Raw genomic sequence first — 19,683 nt, 5'->3', positions numbered from 1 at the left:
AGAGAGTCGGTAGACTACTAAAATAATCTTAAAATAGAGGTTTAGGTATAATTATAAACTAAATAGTAAGATTAAATAGTAAGTTAAACGCTATTATACAAACAATAATATCGTTCCTATATACAAAGGAGATTCGTTCCTCATCTAAGCAGTCTGGGTAGTCTGATTACTAAGCAGTCTGATCAGCCTGAGCAGTTAGGCGCTCGGTTGGGCTTTGGCCCCCAATGCTCAGTTCGGGTCACGTGCTAGGCTGCGCCAGCGGAACGTGTCCGTAACACTTTATCGTCCATGGGCATAAAGGGTAGGAGGTCAAGATGTCTGGGAATTGTTTGCCTACTGTAGCAATTCAACAACAACTATTAGTACTCCAGAATCAAGATCAAAGGACCCTTTTTATAAGCTTTTTCTGTCAATACAAAAGTTCAGTAGTAACTCAAGTCCCCATCCCTCGATCGCCTCGATATCTCATCGCACGAAACAGTACCCAGTATTCCATTCGCCTTCGCTCTCCAGACCATCCCAATCCCTCCTCAAAACACTTACCTCCGACCCCTCACAGGATTCTGCATCACCCCTATCTCCCCGTCAGCTCGTCCCCACACTCACATAGACCTGGCAACGAACAAAAGAAAAGAAACTTACAAGTATGATACGCACTATACGCCGCCTGCAGCAAACAGCCCCTCTCCTTCTCCCCAAGTTTCTTGGTCCCATCTCCCTCCTCACAGAGGACCTTCAGATTCCGCTCGAGCATCTTCTCGAGCCCGTCCTTCAGTCGCAGAAGCTGGGCTTTCGAATACAGCCCCTGGTGTCGTCCGACGATCTCGACTTGGACGGAGGAGGTGGGGAGGGAGATGCTGCAGCGAGCGATCTGTTCGATCGTCTCGCGCTTGCCGTTCCAGACGGGTCTGGGGTGGTACCCGATGTTGAAGACGATGGTGCTGGGTCCGGGGGTGCTGCTGAGGCTCTTGAGGAAGAGGGTGGTTTCGAGACAGTGTTGGAGACTTGTTTTCTTGCCTGGGGTCTTCTCGTAGCAGTAGTACAGATTGAAGACCGTAGACTGGTAGAAAAGTGGCAGGGCGTCTTTGCGCAGCAATCGACAGCTGAGTGTCAGAGGTGGCTGAGTTGGGAAGGTGAGAGAAGAGGGGAATTCGGCCATATAGAACTCGTAGATCCTCTCGCGCAGTTCCGGCGGGGGGGGGGGGGGGGGGGGGGGGGGGGGGGGGGGGGGGGGGGGGGGGAGATCCACGAACTTCTCGAACTTCTGCTCTTCGTCTGCTTTCTCAAGTACTTCCACGCACTCGGCTCGACGGGGCGTCTCGCCGGACGACTGCAGACGTCGGTCACGGATGAAGCGCTGGAGTTCCTCGAGGCTGATGGCTTCGCTTTCGTATGGTAGGGAGCCGCGATCGGTGAGGTTTTGCTTTGTGACGAGTTGAGACTTGGGTGTGTAGCGGGTTACGATGCGGCCTTGTTTCTGGACGTGTTCCAGGATGTCTGCCTTTTTCTTGCAGTACCACTGGCTGAGGCGCCAGTATCCGTCGTACTGGGGGTATTCGGATAGCATTGTGTTTTTGTTGAGGTGGTGCTGTTAGTGAGATGTTGGATAGGAAGATGTTCGAGTAATAGTATTTCGATGATGTCGATGTCAAGACGATTGTTAGTTGTCAGAAGTGCCTCGAAGTTTTTGTTCTTCAGTGGCCTCGATGCGCACGTGCCTGCTTTCTGATTCACATGCAGCGCTTGTAGTCGTTAGCCCTCGGCTCATAATAGTAATATACTTATTCAGTTCTGGTTGACCTAATAGCATCTGAATGGATGAAAGCCTTTTGCAAAGGGGTTTGGTGCAATGTATCCAAGAGCTTTGCCTACTTAGTTTTACTTGTACTGTGTTAGTGCCATTCGACACACCCTTGAGATTCTCAAATGGTGCGCTTACCAGTTGTGTCAAAGAGCACTCACAATTTCCACCTAGTATCAATACACGCCAAAAACACCCTCCGAGCTTCTAGCACCCTCAAAACCTCCTTCCAACTCATCCTCTTCCTCACCCTTTCCACCAGCATAAACATTCCCTCTACAACCACACTATTACGATTCGCCCAGAACCCCTCCCTCCTCTCCGGCGGCGCACATCGCTTCAAATACACCATCTCAAGCCATTTGACCAAATTCGCCCAGTTCGGTTGCCCGACATACGTCAGCACCAAGTCCTCAGGCCTCCCATACACGCGCTGGTACCGCAAAAACCTCGCATAAGGCTTGACGTCGTAATTCAGCGCAAACACCCGAAACTTGTTCTTTCGGAAGTAGATCGGGATGGTCTCACACCGGGTCTGACGACATACGCGGAATAGAGCGGGTGGGTGGACTTTGAGGAGTTGGCCGCCGCGGTTGGGATGGCGTCTCTGGCTGAAGGAGATGTAGGGTTTGTTGAGGTTGACACGGTTGGGTGAGATGAGGCAGAGTGAGTAGATCTCGATGCGTAATTCTGCCGGGAGTTTGAGGAGAGGCGAGTTGGCGTTGTGTTTGGCGGTTTTGCGAGGGTCGTTCCAAGTTTGAGCGCCCATTGTGTAGAGTCGGCGGGTGTTGATGAAGGCTTTGAGCGGAAGATGGTATGTTTGTTGGCTCAGTCGAGTGTTTTGTCAAGAGATGGAAGAGTTCTGCGAGTCTTCTGCTCACTTTCATCCATGACGAGGGAGGTATGTTCCAGAGCCATGGAAGCTGTCCGAGTCTATTTTGGAAGAAGCTTCAACATTGAGCAAAGGCACGTACACGAACCCTTCATAGACTCTAGTATTTGAGTCCACCTCCTCGATCAGACTGCGAATCAAAATGGCTGGCTTTGGATACTGCTCGTGTCAATTTTCCTTCTTCCTGTCCACCGCGACTTTCTCTTCATCCTCATCCTCCAAATGCGTCAACCTCTTGAACAACCAAAACATGCTGTTGATCCAGAAGTAATAAAATAAAGTCCAGAGACAAGTCCGAACAGACACTGGCAGTATCGATCTTCTCGCACCCTCATCGAACGAGTCCCAGAGCTTTGCTAATGCCTCAGGATCATCGGTGATGATCCCATCCAAGCCTCTTCGCGCACACCACTCAATCTGATCTTGATCACTGACTGGCCATGCTATGACAGGAGGAGGCCCTGCTCTCGTCTTGGAATCCTTAACGAAGCGTCTTCCGCCCGGAGCCAGCATTGTGTAGATCATGAGAGCCACTCCCATGTGAGAGGCCTGTACATTGCGCTTTGCGTGGCCGAGGTGGTATCCAATGTGCATGGCGGAGAATCCTCGTAGATGCTTGGCTACTAGAGGTATCTGTCTCGCTGCCCAAATGCCCATCAAGATGCGTTCGTTCCATGGCAGGTCAGGGGGTGCCTGTACACTGTCGATCGTGGACCTAGTCAGTCGAATGACATTCTCGGCCTTACCATCCAGTTTAATGTCGAGGAGAAGCCATATCTTCGTCCTTCCTGGTTGAAGAAGGAATTCCAGCAAGTCTTGAAGACGTACTAGGGGAACATGAGGTGGATCCACAGTCCTGAAGTCCTTGATCTCATCCCATGTGCAGTCGAGGATCTTCTTGTCGTGGCCGAACCTCTTGAGGTCTCCATGATGATTCAATACGACCACCCCATCCTTCGTGAGACGAACATCGGTCTCTAAGGCAGAAGCGCCGGCTTTGATGGCTTCCTCGAATGCCAGCAGCGAGTTTTCAGGATAATTGCTCATGTATCCACGGTGGGCTATGATTTGTGGAAGAGGTCTTTGCTCGCCATCTGCCCTAGGCCAAGTCCTGGCCTTTGCGAATTCAGGAACCGGGAATGTGTAGTCTTGCAGAATGTCGGTCGGCATGTCCAGTCTATCGACATCGAGGGGCGTGACGACAGTTGCTTCATCGGCCACCACTTTCAGACCAGAGCTTGCGGCCATGTTGTCGGCTTCGAGCGGCAGTCAACAGCTGGTCCGGACAGAGGTGGCGAGCGGGCTTGAGAAGACCGCTCCGAGCACCGTATGGAAGACAGCTTTGATTCTGAAGGCCAATGTGACAGAAATGGATGTTTTGTATACACTGTTGTAATGTTTACAGTCGACTCCATGAATGGCGTGAACCGGGAACATGCTCCGGAATCCATGTCGCATAATAGGCCTCTTTCGCTGTAGCGCCGTGGCCGGCTTGTACGAAACAAATCGATTGCAGCTTGAGACTAGAAACCGCGTGTATGAAGGTGATCTGAGCTGCAGATGGAACAAAAAGCTCGAGAACGTACCTGTTCGCATTCTACATTCGATTCCTTCAAATGCCAGGACAAACACGCAGGAGGAGTAGACTCAAGCCCAGCCGCCAGATTCGCCCTTCTTATGACCCAACAAGGTACGAGAGAAGCTATTTTATGGAGTATCCACAGAGAGGCCCCACGTATGAGGAGAGATACTGACCTGAGTAATGCTGAGAAGCTGTAGCAGAGCATTCAACTCCGTCCGAGCTGGAGAAGAGGTGATGTTGAAGGCAAGCTTTCCGCCCCGGCCGCAACAGCCACAACCCCTGCATCAATCGACGATGAAGATATGACCTCACCTCTTCGACACACCACAAGGCCACATCTTCGAGAATTATTTGTAACGTCAGAGACATCGATCTGACGCAGTATCGATGCACCAATGGCACTGTACCGGCTTTGACTCCGGACGGACGAATGCCAGATCTAGATTCCGAGCACATGTAGGAGCACAGAGCTCAGAGCATGGCAAGTACAGATCTCGATACTTAAGACTCAGATTTCGCCTTCATTTCTACATTTCCTTTCGTCGGTATTGTTTTACCTGTGAATTCTTAGTACAGTTGCCAAGATGGATACCGAAAATGAGAACAAGAAGCACAGAACTACTCCAGAGTACGCTGAATACCAGCGAGAGAACTTTTGGGCGAGCAACGAAGGAAAGACTCCAGTCTTCAACACCGGTATCTCACTGACAGCACGTTCAGCTACGCCACTGATCTCTGACACGACGCTCACCAGATCCGAACAAACTCGAAGAACTAGCCCATGAGAAGCTCAGCCAAGGCGGCTGGTACTACGCCTCATCCAATGCCGGCGAATCCCTCACCCACCTGGCCAACCGACAAGCCTTCTACAGACACAAGTTAATCCCACGAATGCTGGTCGACACCAACAAGCGCGACACCAAAGCCGAGATCTGGGGCCACAAAGTCAACGCCCCCATCGGCTTCTCCCCCATCGGCATCAACAAAATCTACAACCCAGCCGGCGAACTGCCCGTAGCAAAAGTCGCAGGCGAGCTAAACCTTCCCTACTGCCTCAGCACAGCAGGCTCGCAACCCATCGAAGACGTAGGCAAAGCCAATGGTGACGGTCCGAGATTCTTCCAGCTGTACATGCCACACGACGACGAACTCACCATCTCCCTGCTGAAACGCGCGCACGACTCCGGCTTCACCGCTTGCATTTTGACTGTGGATACTTGGCAACTCGCCTGGCGCCACGACGACGTCAACACCTCCAACTACGCCTTCTACCACGGCATCGGCGCAGACCTCGGCCTCTCCGACCCGGTCTTCCAGAAACGCCTCGCGGAAGAAGGCATCGATCCCAAAACACAACCCAACGAAGCCGGCGCCAAGTGGATCGATAACGTCTGGCACGGCCGGGCGTGGACGTGGGAGAAGATGCCGTGGTTGATCAAGACGTGGAAGGAGATTAGTGGGGGCAAGCCTTTTGCTATCAAGGGGATCCAGAGTGTCCAGGATGCGAGGAAGTGTGTGGAGATTGGGTGTGATGGGATTGTGGTGAGTAATCATGCCGGGAGGCAGGTTGATGGGGCGGTGGCGAGTTTGGATGCTTTGGAGAAGATTGTTGATGGTGGGTACAAAAACTTATCACTGGTTTGAGTCTCGTTGCTGACGGTCCCCGTAGCTGTCGGCGACAAAATCTACATCATGTTCGACTCAGGTGTGCGAGGCGCCGCAGACGTCGTCAAAGCGCTTGCTTTGGGCGCCAAGTTCGTCTTCGTTGGACGTCTGTGGGTATGGGGCTTATCGATTATGGGCGAGCATGGCGTGCGACACGTTATGAAGTCATTGCTAGCGGATCTGGATATCTTGATGAATGTGGCAGGCATTCAGAGCATTGACCAGCTGGATAGGAGTTGGCTGGAGAGTCAGCCGAAGAGTTATGCATTGATACCGGAGAGGAGTAAGCTTTGAGTAACGTTGGTAGAGAAGGAAAGCAGGCATGCATTGTTGGGTTCTTCGTCTTCAAGGCGAGTCCGTTCTCCTATTCGACTCTGATACGCTGTAATAGATCCGGCAAGAGTCCTCAGACGACTTCGAAGGTTGGCCTGCTTGTGATGTCTCATTACCGTGTAAATCCTTACGGAATGATGTTCATCAAACAACTGTATCCTCCAGCTTTCTCCTCGCCGCGTAGACACCCTCGATGGTCAACTCCTTCTTCCTCTGGCTCTCTTGATTGAAGAAGTCGGAAAGCGCGACCTCAATGCTTCTCGTTCTCGCATTTTGCAACATGAATCCTTTGAAACGTTTCTTAACCTGCACTCCCGCCTTCTCGCTCTTCTTTAGTTGAATGTCGATCTCGTGGCCCATGTAACTCGCGCTGCTCCCTAAGGAGCATGCAATATGAAGACTGTGGATCTCCGCCAAACTCTTAGGGGCGAGAGAGTTGAGGAACAACTGCGAATCATTGGAGAACTTCAAGATCTTCCTGTCCTTGCGCTGCTGTTGCTGCAAATGAAGCTGGATCTGGCACCCGTGGTAGAAGATAGGCAACGACTCGGTTCTCAGTAGTTTGTTGACCTTTGCAATCGGCGGTTGTGCTGGTACTTGCAGCTTCTTGGGCAGGCTGGCTACATAATGCTCATAGACCAGACAGCGTAGCTTAGCAGAGAGGTCGAGGAATCCCGGGAAGGTGGCAGATTCATCAGCTGCCTCCAACAGTCGAACTAGCCGCTTGTGATCGCCATCTCTGACTTTTCTTCGAGACGGAGCGGCCGGGGCAGTCGCGAGTCGGCGCTGGATGGCAAATGTGCGTAGCTCGTTGACATTGCAATTGCGATAGTTGAGTTGCTGGCGGGAGATCCGGTGGAAAATGGCGATGAGGTAAGTCTTGCGAGAATTGGTGGGGATGTCATCGTAGTCGGCCGCTTCAGCATTCGTCTGCAAGACGTAATTGGTAGTGTCTTGATAGTCGTCAAGTCTCCGGTAGTTGTCCCAGCCGACGCAAAAGCTAGGATGGTCCATGTTGATGACTGGTGAGATGGAGACTTGAAGCAGAGTGCGCGAATCGAGAAAGTATTTAAAGGTGGGCGCAGATACATTAGCATGTGAGTTTGGCATCCATGTGATAGCAGGTGAATACGCCTGATCACAGGCACTGCACAGCACGTGGAAAGCATGCGGCATAGGAAAGGAGCCAGAGGATCTTGGCGCGAAAGTTACGGCGGAGACGATTCTTTTGATGGTATGATTGAGCGACCTTCTGTTGACGTACTTCACTTGCCTTGTCAGCTCCTCAAACATCAAGTCGTGAGCCGTAAAACCCTCTGCCCTTCATCTGGCCCAAGGTTTTATCCAAACACCGCATCCAACGCATCTCCATAAGCCGTATACGAAGAATTCTGCTTCTCAATATCATAATCATTCCAATACCCCCCGCCCGCCACCTGCTCCGTACTATACCAATTCTGAAACTTCGCCTGGCACTGCGCGGGAGTCATGCCATACTCGGGTTTCGCATCATTAACCACCCACAGCAACGGCACGACTTTCATGTTCAGGTCGGTCTGCCACTCGCCGGGATCGTTGCCCGCGCCGCCGTCGTAGCATTGCAGGTACATTCTATCCAGGAGACCGCTGACGTTGCCGTTGACCTGGCTGACGACGGACTGCCAGAAGGGGATGTTGGTGTAGGGTGCTCCGGAGTATTTGTATCCGATCTGGCCGAGCATTTTGGCGAAGGAGACGGTGCTGGGGACGTCGTAGAGGGATTCGTCGTCGTTGTTGATGCCGTCGAGGTTCCAGGCGGCTTTCAGCGTGGCGAGGTTCTTGTAGAGGAGGGTGGATGGGTCGGTGCCGTTGGCGTTGATCATGGATTGGATGAGCGTCGCGGGGCCTACGGTGGCTTCGGTGCGGGTGATCTGGGTGTCGCCGGTTTTGTAGCCTTTGATCAGGTCGGCGTATTTGGTGCCGCCGACGTATGAGCCGTTGCTGACAAGTGTCACGTCCGGTGAGCCGCCGCCTAAGGCTGAGAGGGGGTATACGAGGTCGCCGTTATCCTGAATGTTGAGGGCGAAGACCACCGCTGTGTTGAAACCGGATGTCTTGATGGCCGTGTTGTTGGATAAGGCTGGGTCCTCGAAGAGGTATATGATCTTGACGTTCGAGTCCTGGGCGAAGCTGGTCGTGTAAAACAGCGTACTGAACAATGCCGCCTTGGCAAGGCCGTTCAAACTCCTGAAGGATACCATTTCGAATTCTTTCCGGCTTCTGTTTGGGGTCGAGCCTGTATGCAGGACGCCATATGGAGGCCATTCTATCCATTTATCTTGTACACCCAACTTACTACAGTCTGAATACGACCGTCCCATCCTCAGGTATCGTCGCCGGCTAAAGGTGGTCGCCGTTGGCCTTGATAGGCAAGGTGGACCTCGAACTCGGCCAAGCTTCGATGCGATCGACAATCTTCCGTTTACGAAGCATTCATTAGCTCGACTAAAGCACCTGTGGAGAAGGTTGCATTGTTAGCATCGTCACCTTACGCTCCTATCTTATTATCGCATCCTCACGTACCTGTTGTTGTACCATGTCTTGCTGTAACGCTAGGAGTAAACATGAGTCTGCGACTTAACTTGGTAAAATCCCGTTGTCACTTGCAAGAGGGGTGGGTGGTACCGGCTGGTCTGTGGTCCGGATAAAGTGGGTGTTTCGATATGCGAAGAGTAAGTCAACAGAGAGGTTCATTCGCAAGTCCTAAAGCCTGAGTTTCATGCCGCAGTCATGTTGCTGCTGAATGTCGTACCCAAGACATCGATTATCGCCATGACGTCCAGCTAGAAATAGTCGTGCAAATGCAACTGGGAAGTGGCCATCAACCTTGCAACGCCCGGGAATGAACAATTCGTGAAGAGCGCGACTGGTCGTCCTGCAGACCAGGCTTCAGGTTTCTCCAGCCAAAGTAGATCCTCAGGCCGCACATTCTCAAGAGTGTGTGTTGGTTCGAACGTGTGTCGTGTGCACGAGAACAGAACTGGCCAATATAAGTTCATCCCATGAAGGGTCCAACTTCAAAAGTCTTTCGCTGCTGGGCATTGTCAACCTCCCTCTGCTCAACGGTCGTGTTTCCAGGTGTACTCACAATGTCGTCCCCGTCCATAGTCAAACCATCCATACGATTGCTGTCCATATTTCAGCCATCTCTTCTTCAACCGCAGCAGATCTGAAAAGGAGCAAGAAATGCATGTTGTGATCTTAATCAAAGATACGAGCCTGTCTGTATCCACTCTACATCCCTCTCTTCTAAAGGATCCTAGCTCTTCCCATCATCCCCTCCAACCTCACTGCCCCATCAACCCAAAAGACCAAACCTCAAAGACAAAAACTCCCCAAACGCATCCCGCTCGCTATCAAAAGCCCAAATATCAATCAAGAAATCCTTCATACCCCCATCTCTTCCCATTCTTCACTCCTCCAACTCATACTCCAACGTATGATCCTCACTACACTCGCCACAGAAAAACCGACTCAAGCCAAAACACGTCACCTTCTTATCTTTGCACATGTCGATCGTCCACACGTCGACCGAGTAGCCCGACAGGTAGCGGTTGGCGCAGAACTCGATCGTGTCCGAGAGGATGTAGTAGTCGTGGCCGCAGTAGTAGAAGAGGTAGGTGTAGGAGCACATGGTGGGCGAGCCGGTCGCTTTTCTGTGGGTGGGTGGGTGAAGCGAATGTGTGGAGTGGGGACGTTGCTCGTCAAGAGCGGACGCTGTGGTCGTGGGGACTGACTGAAAGAGTGACGTTGGTGAGCGAAAGATCAACTTTCGAAGTGTGGAAAGGATTGGGCAGTGGAATGGGAAAGATACCTCTCTTCTCTCTCTCCAGATATCACTCTTCCCCAAATCTCCAGCCAATTCAACTCCTTTGTCTCCCAACTCCCCAATCTTTCTCAAAAATCACACGAGCGAGTCCAAAGAGATATATGAGGGAACAAAGTAAACCACCCCACAAGATAGGAAACCGACCTATATATACCCACCTATCGACCTTTATCTCACCGACGGCACAACATCGATGGAACGCTACCGCTACAGCCTTTGTTTAGGATCCATCACCCGAAGGTCGGAGGCAGGTGGAAAGTGAGGCGCCGGTTCGAACCGAGTCTCGTCGTGCACACCGCTGTCGGTCGGGGTTGTCGGGGTTGTCGGCGGTGGGCGTGCGCGGTGAGGATGATCCTAGCATTGATGGTGGCTTGCCGAAGGGCCATTTCCCAAGAATGTCCGTCTTGTCCTGGTCGTTGGAACCACAAATTTGAATCTCAAAGCGTCTTCCTGCGATTCAAGACCCTCATCCACCTCTCTCGCTCTATCATCCTGCTCACGCGAGGAAGGGCGAGCAGAAGTGAAGCTCCAATGCAGGGACCACGCTTGTCCGGGAGATCGGCAAACCCAAATCCTTCCTGCCTTGCCCCGAAGGACATCCCTGCATTGGCTTATCGAACCTCACCTCCATGTTCCCCGACCACCAACCAGCCAACCAATGTCCTGTCTTTCACATGCACATCGGCACACCGTAAGAATATATCGAGGTCGGTGAACGAAACGAGGACTGGCAACCTTTGGTGCCATTGCTGTCTCTCTGTCTCTGCCTGTATTTTGATACTGCCTATGTTACAACCTTTTGTGAGCTTCTCCTTCCTGAAGCCTTCTGTCTCATCCTTCACCATCCATATATCTGCTCCATATCGAACGCCTCGGTCCTCGCTCTTTTCCGCTCGATGCTAGGATCGTAACAGGTCGGTTAAAAACTCGTGTGGGTATCTCTGTGTGAAGGAAAAAAGCCATCCCAGAGAAGATTTGGAAACTCATGCGCCTCCCATCTCCTTTCATCATGCAAGTGCTCGTTTTGTGCTCATTTCGTATCCTGACTCTTGCTGAGTCGCAGGCGCAGTACTGTCGTTCGTCGATCTCATTCGTTGGCGTGTGTGTCTCCTGCTCTTACAAGCCATTCTTGGTCCCTGGCGTGAAGTGCGCCTTGGTGAAGTTGAACAGCTCATTCGCAAAAGTCACCTCCGGCTCGGCCGTGCTGACGGCCACATTCATACCCATCGGCATGCTGGATGGGTTGCCGCCATTCAAAAAGCCGCTACGATTGTCGCTCTGCACCACCGTCTCACTATTGACCAGAATACCGCCCCAGTTGTTGGTAGCACCGGTACGCGATCGCTCGCTGCCACTGGGTGAGCCCGATGAATACTTGGACTTGTCAACAAGCTCGTACACGGAGGAATTGTCGTCGGTGTGCTCAGTGCTGTTGCCTCGGGAGCTGCCGTTGCCATTGGTCATGGCCGTCTTCGACGTCTTCACCTTCTTCAGAGGATTATTCGTAAGGGTGACGGAAAGTTTCGCCATACGGTTGGCCTTGGGCTGGCGCTTGGCGAACAAAGGACCGAAAGTCTGGTGGATGTCGCGGGCGAGAATGGCATGATCGGGAGAGCCAGTGTAGCAGCGGTGGCGAGCTTCGAAGAACGTCTTGGGAGTGCGGACGATGACGTCCGAATGGTCGATCTGAGCGTGCATGTCGCCAATGACGGTAAAGGAGTAGAGGTAGGTAGGCGTCGAGTTCTCGAACGCGTAATGTGCGACCAGCTGCTTGGACCAAAACCTGGCGTGGTTGATCCATTGCTCAGGGAAAGGCTGAATCAACGTCGTGATCGCCGAGTGCAGCGTCGACACGAAAACCCACTCTTGCGAACTGCTCGTTGGGATGGTCGACCTACCAGTACGGTCAGTGAGTGTATCCAAGATCCAAGCCACGTTTTTGCCATCGAGCTGGTTGAGGATCGCAGTCTGCCATGGCTGTGGTGGCCCGTCCAGTATCTTCGCGTCTGGAAGCTGATCGAGGTGGTCTTTCTTGACAGCCACATCGAACCCCTTGTGATGAGGCTTTGGAATCAGCGCAAAGAATGCCAGATACGTGCCTTGCTTCTCGACCGACTGCAAGTTCTCGACGTAGCGCTTCAGATCCGAGATGTGTGCCTCAAGCGTGGAGAGTGGTATCTGCATTGCATGGGAGATGGTTCGGCCAACGTGCTGGATGCTTGCGAACTTGTAGCCTGAGTTGAGAAGCCCATTTGATTCCGCTTGATCAACCTCGCGGGTGATGAACATGACCTGGCCTTTGCCGAACAGACTCGTCTTCGACGCTTCATTGTCTGTGGCCGCCGAGTACCGGTGGTCAGTCAAAGTGTTGCGCTTGCTGGCCTTGTCGTCCTTTGACAGTACGCCTGTCTCGACTATCCTGTCGTAGAGTACTCCGAGCTTCTCGATTGGCCAATTCATGGTAGACGCCATCGATGCAGCTGCCGTGCAGAAGCGTTCCTCGAAGAGGATAGCATAGTTACTGTAGGTCTCTTCGTCGTACATAGCGCTGGATTGCGAACTGCTTGGCCGCGAATCAACCATGATCATGCTCGTGCCTTTGTGAGCGCTCAGATGACTCTTCATCTTTGGGATGAGATCACCAACGCCCTGCCAGTTGTGCGTGACCCGGAACACCCACTGAAACACGGGATGAGAATCGTCGAATTCGTCGTCGAAAGTGCGGTGATTGTACTTGTGTGTGATCTTGCGAGATGGAAGAACACCTTCAGTCGTGACAAGGACGCGGCCAGCAGGGTCGAAGATGGCGCAGGCAACCGTGATCTGCTGCGAGCGGTTCTTAAACATATGGCTGCGCCATTGCGTGTAGATCAGAAAGCCAAAAACGAAAAAGGCCGCAGTGCCGCACATCACACCTGCGATGATGACCTGGGAGTTCCGAGATGTTATATCTGCAACGGAGTTGAAGTGACGCAAGGTGTAGGTGCAGTTGGTCGATGCGGTGAAATGCATGGCCGAGACTCCGCCAGCAAGCGACATGGCACAGAGAACACGCTTCCACCAGGAGCTGATCCACTTCTCCCTTAGGCTGTAGAAGAGGACCAGCACGGTGAGGCAGTCTCCCACGGCGATGACAAAGGAAGCAACCAAGTACCTAGTGCTGTATTTGAGGATGTAGTTCGAGACTCCGAAGTTGGCCACGTAGTGCATGCCGACGATTGATAGACCTGCGAACACGCCTGTGAAAATCTGCGTGAGATGGTGTAGCCAGGGTTTCTTGGTCGTGCCCTCGGCAACTGAGAAAGCGATAATCAACCCGCTGACAGGGAGTACGAGAGACAGAACGGTAAAGCCAGAATGGTATACGAGTTGGATCTCCGGTTGGTTCTTGTCGAGGACGATAGCTCGGTTGCCGATGAAATGCATGCACCAGATGCCGACAAGGCCCATCGCGACCGCACATGTAAGCGTCTCAAGCCTATCGTCGTGTCAGCATAGTCCTCGTATCAATGCCAAGAGAACGTACCAGCTCCGCCATGAGTGCAACGCCGTTCCACGGCGGTGCAGGAGCTCGACGGTGAGACTACATCCGCAGAGGCTGGCGAAGTAGGAGGCCGCAACGATTCCGGAGTTAAAGGAGCTGGGTACGACGTCGCCAGGCTCGAAGTGGTCCATTATGGAGGATGTTGTGCTTGTACCTGCGGCAGAAAACGGTCAGCCTGTTCTTTCAATGCTATCAACGAAGGCGAGGTGGTGGCGATGGCGTGTTGTCGAAAGTACGGTCCAGTCGAAATGAAGCAGAGAGTGATTGCATATGAGACTTTACACTACGAACGCTAGCGCGAGACGAAGTGAAGTGAGGATTTGCATGTGCAGCGTTTGCAGTGGTCGGAAGGTGGGGTTTGCAGAGTGAAAGATGCTGGCAAGAACGTACCTTTCCTTCACTCAAGGGATCTTCAAGTTAGGTAGTCGATACAATGATGGATGCGAATGCACCGCCTGGGGGAAGAGACCAGTCCAAAATCCAACCACAGAAGACTCCCGGAGATGTGAGGATCCGAAAGAGTGTATCCTGAACCCAGACGCCGTCGAGGTGAGGTCGGTTGCGAGCACTGTCGACTCATTGCATTGTCTTTAGGAAGGAATCAGCAGCCGCAAGAATGTAGGATGGTCTCTCTTCCAAGGCCAACAGGTGTAGTTGCAAAGGACGTTTCGATTTGGCGAACCACCAGACAGTCTCCAAGCCAGAGAAGAAAGCGGCGTGTCAAAAAGCTACAGGCAAATATGTCGTCCTCAGGGTATATGGTTGGATAGATTCGCCCCGGATTGGCGTCCGCAAGGGCACCGTATCGAGCGGTCGTACAACGCTGGAGGGATTTGGCGACGGTCAAGGATGCGAGGGTCGAAGGGTCAGGTCCCGGTTGGTACGAGCGACGGGCGACTGCATGCTAGTTGTTTCCCGAGCTGTCGACGTAAGGCACGACGCAAGTCACAGATGCGTCGTCAGGAAGGAAGCACAAGAGGTGGTGATGATAATAACGACGAACGAACAACAATGACGGTCGGTGCAGGAGACGGGCAGGACCATGCCGTGCCCGGCCGTCTGGAATATTGCTTGTAGCAAAAAGTCAAACGCCCAGCGCAGCAGGAAGCAGCCGCCGCCATGATGGATGTGGGAGAGTGGTGGTGGTCAAGGAGGTGAAGAATCCACACCCAACGCACTAGGGCGGCCGAAAGCCTGGAATGCGCTGGGCACCGTGGCGCTGGTGGGATGGCGGAAGCACGCAGCACCAAACCAGACGGCCGCCAGCCGGACGAAGCATTGTGCAGCGAGGCCCATACCAAGCGCGTCGCCCATTGGGCCGCCGTTCTCGAGCCACAGCTCGGCTATTCAGTTTGGCATCACCTGAAATCACGGGTGGGTGTTGGCGGGCGAGAAAGCGAGGGTGTGCGACCGACGCCCCTCCCAGACGACCACAGCGGCTGCGTGGGCGGACTGCATCTCGGCGCCTGCAAGGGATCGCTTTGGGTGGCTGTTCGACTCGCGTATCGTCTTGTCCGGGTGAGACGCTGCTGACTTCCCACTGGTGCTACGACTGCTAGCATATCACGAGACGGCGCCTCGTCGATGGGGTAAATGGTGGTTTCTTCTGCAGACTCTGTTCGATCCTCTGCACACCAAGTCGACGTTTGCGCAAGACGCACTGGCAATTCCAACCCATCCCTACCGCGCATCCGCGTCTATTCGTGGCCGCAGCCGATCCCAGGGATGCAGGTGGGTAGCGAAAAAGAGTGGAGTGCGGAGATGGCTCTGTTTCTGGACACGCTCATCAATTTCGACTTTGCGGGGACACGCAGTAGTGATGAACGGAGACACAGATAGATGAAGGAGTTGCACATACCAAACGCATTGGGAGACCGCTTGGGATGGTTGACAGCGTGTGACTGACTGCTGGGAGCCATGTGCAGAAGCAGCCAAGCCTTCTCAAACGCGCTGATGCTGGTCACTTCGCTGTCCTGTGCGACATAAGGCCTCGCATCACCAACAATCGGGTACGAGGAGCGAGAAGCACGCGTTTGAGAGCACCGCCCGTCCCTGACAATGCCATTTTCTGCCCAGCCTCCGGTTCGACTGCAGATTCAGGACAGGATTCCATCAACAATCGCTGTGGCGCTGCCATATGTGTGTTTGGCTTTTCTCGTGGCAATGCTTCGTTAGGACTTGCCTCGAGTTTGTGGACGTGTGAGGGAGTAGCGATGGACAAGACAAGCTAGAGTCTGCAAGACGGTGATGGTGAGGTTGGATAGAGTTCGGGGGAACGAGGCCTGACTTTCCGCTTGCGCCATTGGCGTCTGGAGAGAAAGTATATTTGACGGATGCGATGATCTTTTCATCCGGACCACTGCAGCAAGAAGCCTACGCATGTAAAGGGAGGGAGGAAAACGTTCTGGAAGCATGGAAAGTGCTTTCACATGTTCGTGGCCTGACCGCATATGCATTGCAATTCTCCGACGCCCTCTAGATTGGCATCATCTCATCCATCTCCATTTCTCCATCGCTCAACGACTCAAATAGGTTGTCCCCCACCAGATTCTCGGGTGGCATGAACGGTTCTTCCGGGCCTCGCAACGAAGCCACATCCAGCCCATCGTCCACCGCCAGTGAATCAGCGCTGCCGCACAGAGACAAGATTTCATGCTCGTGCACCGAGCCCACGTGAGGTCCACGTTTCCAGTCCGCCACGTGCTCCGCCGTATGCTCAAGTACGTCGTCGTCGGATGCACCAGTGTCGTTCCATAGTAGATTCATGGCATGATCGGCTCCTGGTTCCGGTGTCAATGGCAACTCAGTCTCGTCCAGCATGGATTCATCGCTATCGGACAATACATCGTCGATGTCTTGGTCTTGCGCAGAGTGGATAGCGATGCCTAATGAGTCCGCCCAGATATTCTCGTCGTCATCGATCATCTTTTCGGAAGGGAGTGACAACGGCTTCAATCGAGTGATGGTATCCCTCTCGAAGAGCGAGCGCTCCATCGTTTCCCAGAGTGGTGTAGTCACTCTCCCTTGTGCATCTGAGAGTGACGCCTTTTCACTGCCAGGTGTGTTGGTTTCACGGCCATGATGGGATGGGTTAAGCCGCCTGTTGAGCTCCGCAAGCTTCGCACGCAGCACCTGCCCTTGCGCATGAACACCGCAAACATTTGCAAGCGCATGGCTTATCGTGGGCAAGAAGACAGCGCGGCTCGACAAGGCCGATAGATGTCCTGGAGACCACAAAGCCGGAAATGTGTCTGCCAAGTGCTTAAATGACTCGTTCGTTACCAGCTTGACACCTTTTGGCAAGCGACTTGAATTGGAAGTGATCGCGAGTCGAAGTCCGGCATCGAATAGCTCGAATAAATGTTCATGGTTGCTGGATGCGTCGTCATCATGCTGTCGAAGGTCGCCGGTATTGTATGATCGTTGTCGGATCGCGCTGGCCGTATCCACGTTCGCCTCTGCAGACTCGTACGGTGGCGACCTGGCCTCAAAAAGCATATCAGCATCGTCGCTGGTTATGCTTTCTGGTGCTGGACTCGTTTTTGATCTCCGACATGTGGCACCGCACTTTCCGTGATGTGACTTGGTCTCGAAGAATTGTTGTCGACGACCGCCCTGCTTCAAAGTCTGCTCAAAAGCACTTTCTGAAAGACCTGTCCCCGCCAGATCTTCATGAGGCGGCAAAGACGCAATGCACTCGCTGAGACTTGGCTCCAATTTTCGACGCTTTCGACACGAAGTCTTCGAGAATCGCATCGAGAGGTGGATCGACTTGAGAATGACAGCTGGCACACCAGGTGGTGGAGTGCGGTCTTCGTCCGGCACACCGTCCTCAAGCTTGTGCAGCTGGCGTTTGGGCGGTCTTTCATTGCTGTGATCCAAGTGCACCACGATCGAAGCTCCTCCTGCCTCGGTCGCTGAGTACACAATCCCAGCTGGGCGTAGTGGAAGCTGTTGCCATTGCTTGTCGTAGTCAGCTCAATGGCGACTGTCCTGTCCATGAAACGTACCTCTGTCCACCCAAGCCGCTGGGAGATGTTCCTGCTCAAAGTCTCTGGGCTCACTTCCGTAAAGTCCCCCTCAAAATAGAGACTGAGAGAAAGATGAAACTCGTGCCCCCGCCGGCACCATGGCTTCACTGCTGTCGTTAGTCCACAGGGATCAACTTCAGAGCCCTCTTCAGGCAAAGCAATCTCGGCATGACTGGTGAGGTCAAGGTGGAGGCCTGTAGCAGTTGATGCCAGGCCCAGCTGCCCCAGGTCGACGCCGTTCAATGCCATGATCAGTCGTCATTTCTGTCTCGTGATGGGTAGCGACGGCATTGGTGAATGAAGAGAGGAGAGAGAGTTGTCGTGGCTGTCTCAGAGCAAAGACGTGACGTCGGCGAGATTCGGAAGGTGGGGGGACGTGCGCATGAATCCTGAGGCTGCGCCTGCCATTGACGAAGATGAATCCTACTCACCGATCAACTTTATAGAAGGACACTGACGCTCGTTCCTGATCAAGTCGACTCCCTGAGAACGCTCCAAACTGCTCCAATATGGCTTCCAAAGGACCGCTACTCCGATGTCTCTCCCGAGCGAAGACGCCGATCCCACGCGTTCGCAGCCTCTATCAACCTTTCTCGAACTCATCTCGCACTCAAACAGACGGCGTCTTTCGAGCGTTAACGAACGAGCGAGTCGAAGTGCCATGGGTTGAAGCCTTTCGCAAGCAGCAGGCGCAAGGGAGTGAACCCCAGCAGCAATCCGGTCAACCACAAACGCCCAAAGATCGTGATCTTTCGCCCCGGAAAATGTCCGACTCATATCACAGTGTTGTGCGTACTGTGAGCGGACGGCTTTACCAGCTCACTGACTGATCCTTCAGCCTTAGGTTCTTCCGTTAGCACAGGATCCGTGGCTACTGGATACCTACATGAATTCGTCCGGCCACATTCGGATAGGGACCATTCTAATGGACTTGGATGCTCTGTCCGGAGTCGTTGCATATAGACACACGGGAGACAGCGTGACTACCGTCACAGCTGCATGCGATCGAATCACAATCAATCACCCTTTGACCGAAGTGTGCGACCTCCAATACAGCGGACGAGTAACATACGCCGCTGGAGGAAGCAGTATGGAAATCACGCTGCAAGTCGCCAAAGCCCCGCAAGCAGGCGCAAAGGTCAAGCCAGAGGACGTGATGATGACCTGCCAATTCACCATGGTGTCACTGGATCCTGGTACAAAGAAGCCAGTCAAGATCCCAGCCATCAAGCCAGAGACCGAGGAGGAGAGGCGCCTTTTCGACCAAGGCGAGAAGAACTCCAAGCATCGAAAAGACTTACTGCAAAGGTCTCTGCTCAAGGAGACACCAAATGACGAGGAGAGTGACCTCATCCACGCCATCTGGCAACGCCAACTCAAATACCACGACCCTAATGATTCTCTCCGGAAACCCAACAACGTCCACTTCATGGATGCCACCAAACTGACCACTGCCAGTATCATGCAACCACAATACCGGAATCGACATCAATTCATGATCTTCGGTGGCTATCTTCTCAAACAGACTTTCGAACTCGCCTTCTGCTGCGCCGCAAGTTTTGCCCATACTCGCCCGACCTTCGTCTCGCTGGACCCTTCGACCTTCCAGAATCCGGTACCTGTCGGCAGCGTGCTCTACCTCACCGCAACCGTGGTCTTCACAGATCCACCAGTCGTCAACGCAGGATCCGATTCTCCTGAAAACGGCGAGACCAACCAAACTCGGATCCAAGTCCGTGTGGATAGTAAAGTGAGAGACGTGGAACACGGACAAGCGAAACCTACTGGCCAGTTCAACTACACCTTCACCGTCGACAAAGACATCAAAGTAATGCCAAGATCCTACTCGGAATTCATGATGTACGTCGACGCCCGACGCCGAGCGAAGCGTGTCGCCGAGAGCGTCCAGGAAGGCCAAACAGACAGCGGGAAGCAGGAGAGAGTCACAGAGTAGGTAGATAAACACC

General features: G+C 53.2%; 10 protein-coding genes across 10 annotated transcripts; 2 read left to right on the top strand and 8 right to left on the bottom strand.

Moving 5' to 3' along the window:
- Window positions 1–539: 539 nt before the first annotated feature.
- Window positions 540–1,567, bottom strand: M409DRAFT_60100 (uncharacterized protein; the record flags this gene model as incomplete). The annotated part of the gene is made up of 4 exons (XM_033814363.1): window positions 540–574; window positions 607–612; window positions 643–1,103; window positions 1,254–1,567. 4 exons carry the CDS (start codon window positions 1,565–1,567, stop codon window positions 540–542), a joined length of 816 nt encoding a protein of 271 aa, XP_033661302.1.
- A 391-nt stretch (window positions 1,568–1,958) lies between these two features.
- Window positions 1,959–2,570, bottom strand: M409DRAFT_29258 (uncharacterized protein; the record flags this gene model as incomplete). Its single annotated transcript, XM_033809386.1, has 1 exon — window positions 1,959–2,570. One exon carries the CDS (start codon window positions 2,568–2,570, stop codon window positions 1,959–1,961), a length of 612 nt encoding a protein of 203 aa, XP_033661301.1.
- A 291-nt stretch (window positions 2,571–2,861) lies between these two features.
- Window positions 2,862–3,941, bottom strand: M409DRAFT_29257 (uncharacterized protein; the record flags this gene model as incomplete). Its single annotated transcript, XM_033809385.1, has 1 exon — window positions 2,862–3,941. The coding sequence occupies one exon, from the start codon at window positions 3,939–3,941 to the stop codon at window positions 2,862–2,864; it is 1,080 nt and encodes a 359-aa protein (XP_033661300.1).
- A 918-nt stretch (window positions 3,942–4,859) lies between these two features.
- M409DRAFT_29256 (uncharacterized protein) lies at window positions 4,860–6,234 on the top strand (the record flags this gene model as incomplete). The annotated part of the gene is made up of 3 exons (XM_033809384.1): window positions 4,860–4,971; window positions 5,030–5,890; window positions 5,945–6,234. 3 exons carry the CDS (start codon window positions 4,860–4,862, stop codon window positions 6,232–6,234), a joined length of 1,263 nt encoding a protein of 420 aa, XP_033661299.1.
- A 183-nt stretch (window positions 6,235–6,417) lies between these two features.
- On the bottom strand, window positions 6,418–7,287 carry M409DRAFT_29255 (uncharacterized protein; the record flags this gene model as incomplete). The annotated part of the gene is made up of 1 exon (XM_033809383.1): window positions 6,418–7,287. The coding sequence occupies one exon, from the start codon at window positions 7,285–7,287 to the stop codon at window positions 6,418–6,420; it is 870 nt and encodes a 289-aa protein (XP_033661298.1).
- Window positions 7,288–7,613: 326 nt separating this feature from the next.
- M409DRAFT_29254 (uncharacterized protein) lies at window positions 7,614–8,513 on the bottom strand (the record flags this gene model as incomplete). Its single annotated transcript, XM_033809382.1, has 1 exon — window positions 7,614–8,513. The coding sequence occupies one exon, from the start codon at window positions 8,511–8,513 to the stop codon at window positions 7,614–7,616; it is 900 nt and encodes a 299-aa protein (XP_033661297.1).
- A 1,211-nt stretch (window positions 8,514–9,724) lies between these two features.
- M409DRAFT_70549 (uncharacterized protein) lies at window positions 9,725–9,946 on the bottom strand (the record flags this gene model as incomplete). The annotated part of the gene is made up of 1 exon (XM_033818790.1): window positions 9,725–9,946. The coding sequence occupies one exon, from the start codon at window positions 9,944–9,946 to the stop codon at window positions 9,725–9,727; it is 222 nt and encodes a 73-aa protein (XP_033661296.1).
- A 1,311-nt stretch (window positions 9,947–11,257) lies between these two features.
- M409DRAFT_70548 (uncharacterized protein) lies at window positions 11,258–13,591 on the bottom strand (the record flags this gene model as incomplete). The annotated part of the gene is made up of 1 exon (XM_033818789.1): window positions 11,258–13,591. The coding sequence occupies one exon, from the start codon at window positions 13,589–13,591 to the stop codon at window positions 11,258–11,260; it is 2,334 nt and encodes a 777-aa protein (XP_033661295.1).
- A 2,569-nt stretch (window positions 13,592–16,160) lies between these two features.
- Window positions 16,161–17,965, bottom strand: M409DRAFT_29251 (uncharacterized protein; the record flags this gene model as incomplete). The annotated part of the gene is made up of 2 exons (XM_033809381.1): window positions 16,161–17,648; window positions 17,696–17,965. The coding sequence occupies 2 exons, from the start codon at window positions 17,963–17,965 to the stop codon at window positions 16,161–16,163; spliced, it is 1,758 nt and encodes a 585-aa protein (XP_033661294.1).
- A 260-nt stretch (window positions 17,966–18,225) lies between these two features.
- M409DRAFT_70547 (uncharacterized protein) lies at window positions 18,226–19,670 on the top strand (the record flags this gene model as incomplete). The annotated part of the gene is made up of 2 exons (XM_033818788.1): window positions 18,226–18,504; window positions 18,561–19,670. 2 exons carry the CDS (start codon window positions 18,226–18,228, stop codon window positions 19,668–19,670), a joined length of 1,389 nt encoding a protein of 462 aa, XP_033661293.1.
- Between the last annotated feature and the right edge of the window lie 13 nt (window positions 19,671–19,683).

The sequence above is a fragment of the Zasmidium cellare genome, assembly GCF_010093935.1.
Source record: "Zasmidium cellare ATCC 36951 unplaced genomic scaffold M409scaffold_49, whole genome shotgun sequence".
In the NCBI taxonomy this organism is placed as follows: Eukaryota; Fungi; Ascomycota; class Dothideomycetes; order Mycosphaerellales; family Mycosphaerellaceae; genus Zasmidium; species Zasmidium cellare.
The sequence above is the reverse complement of the archived record's forward strand: the minus strand, read 5'-3'. Positions and strand labels throughout refer to the sequence as shown.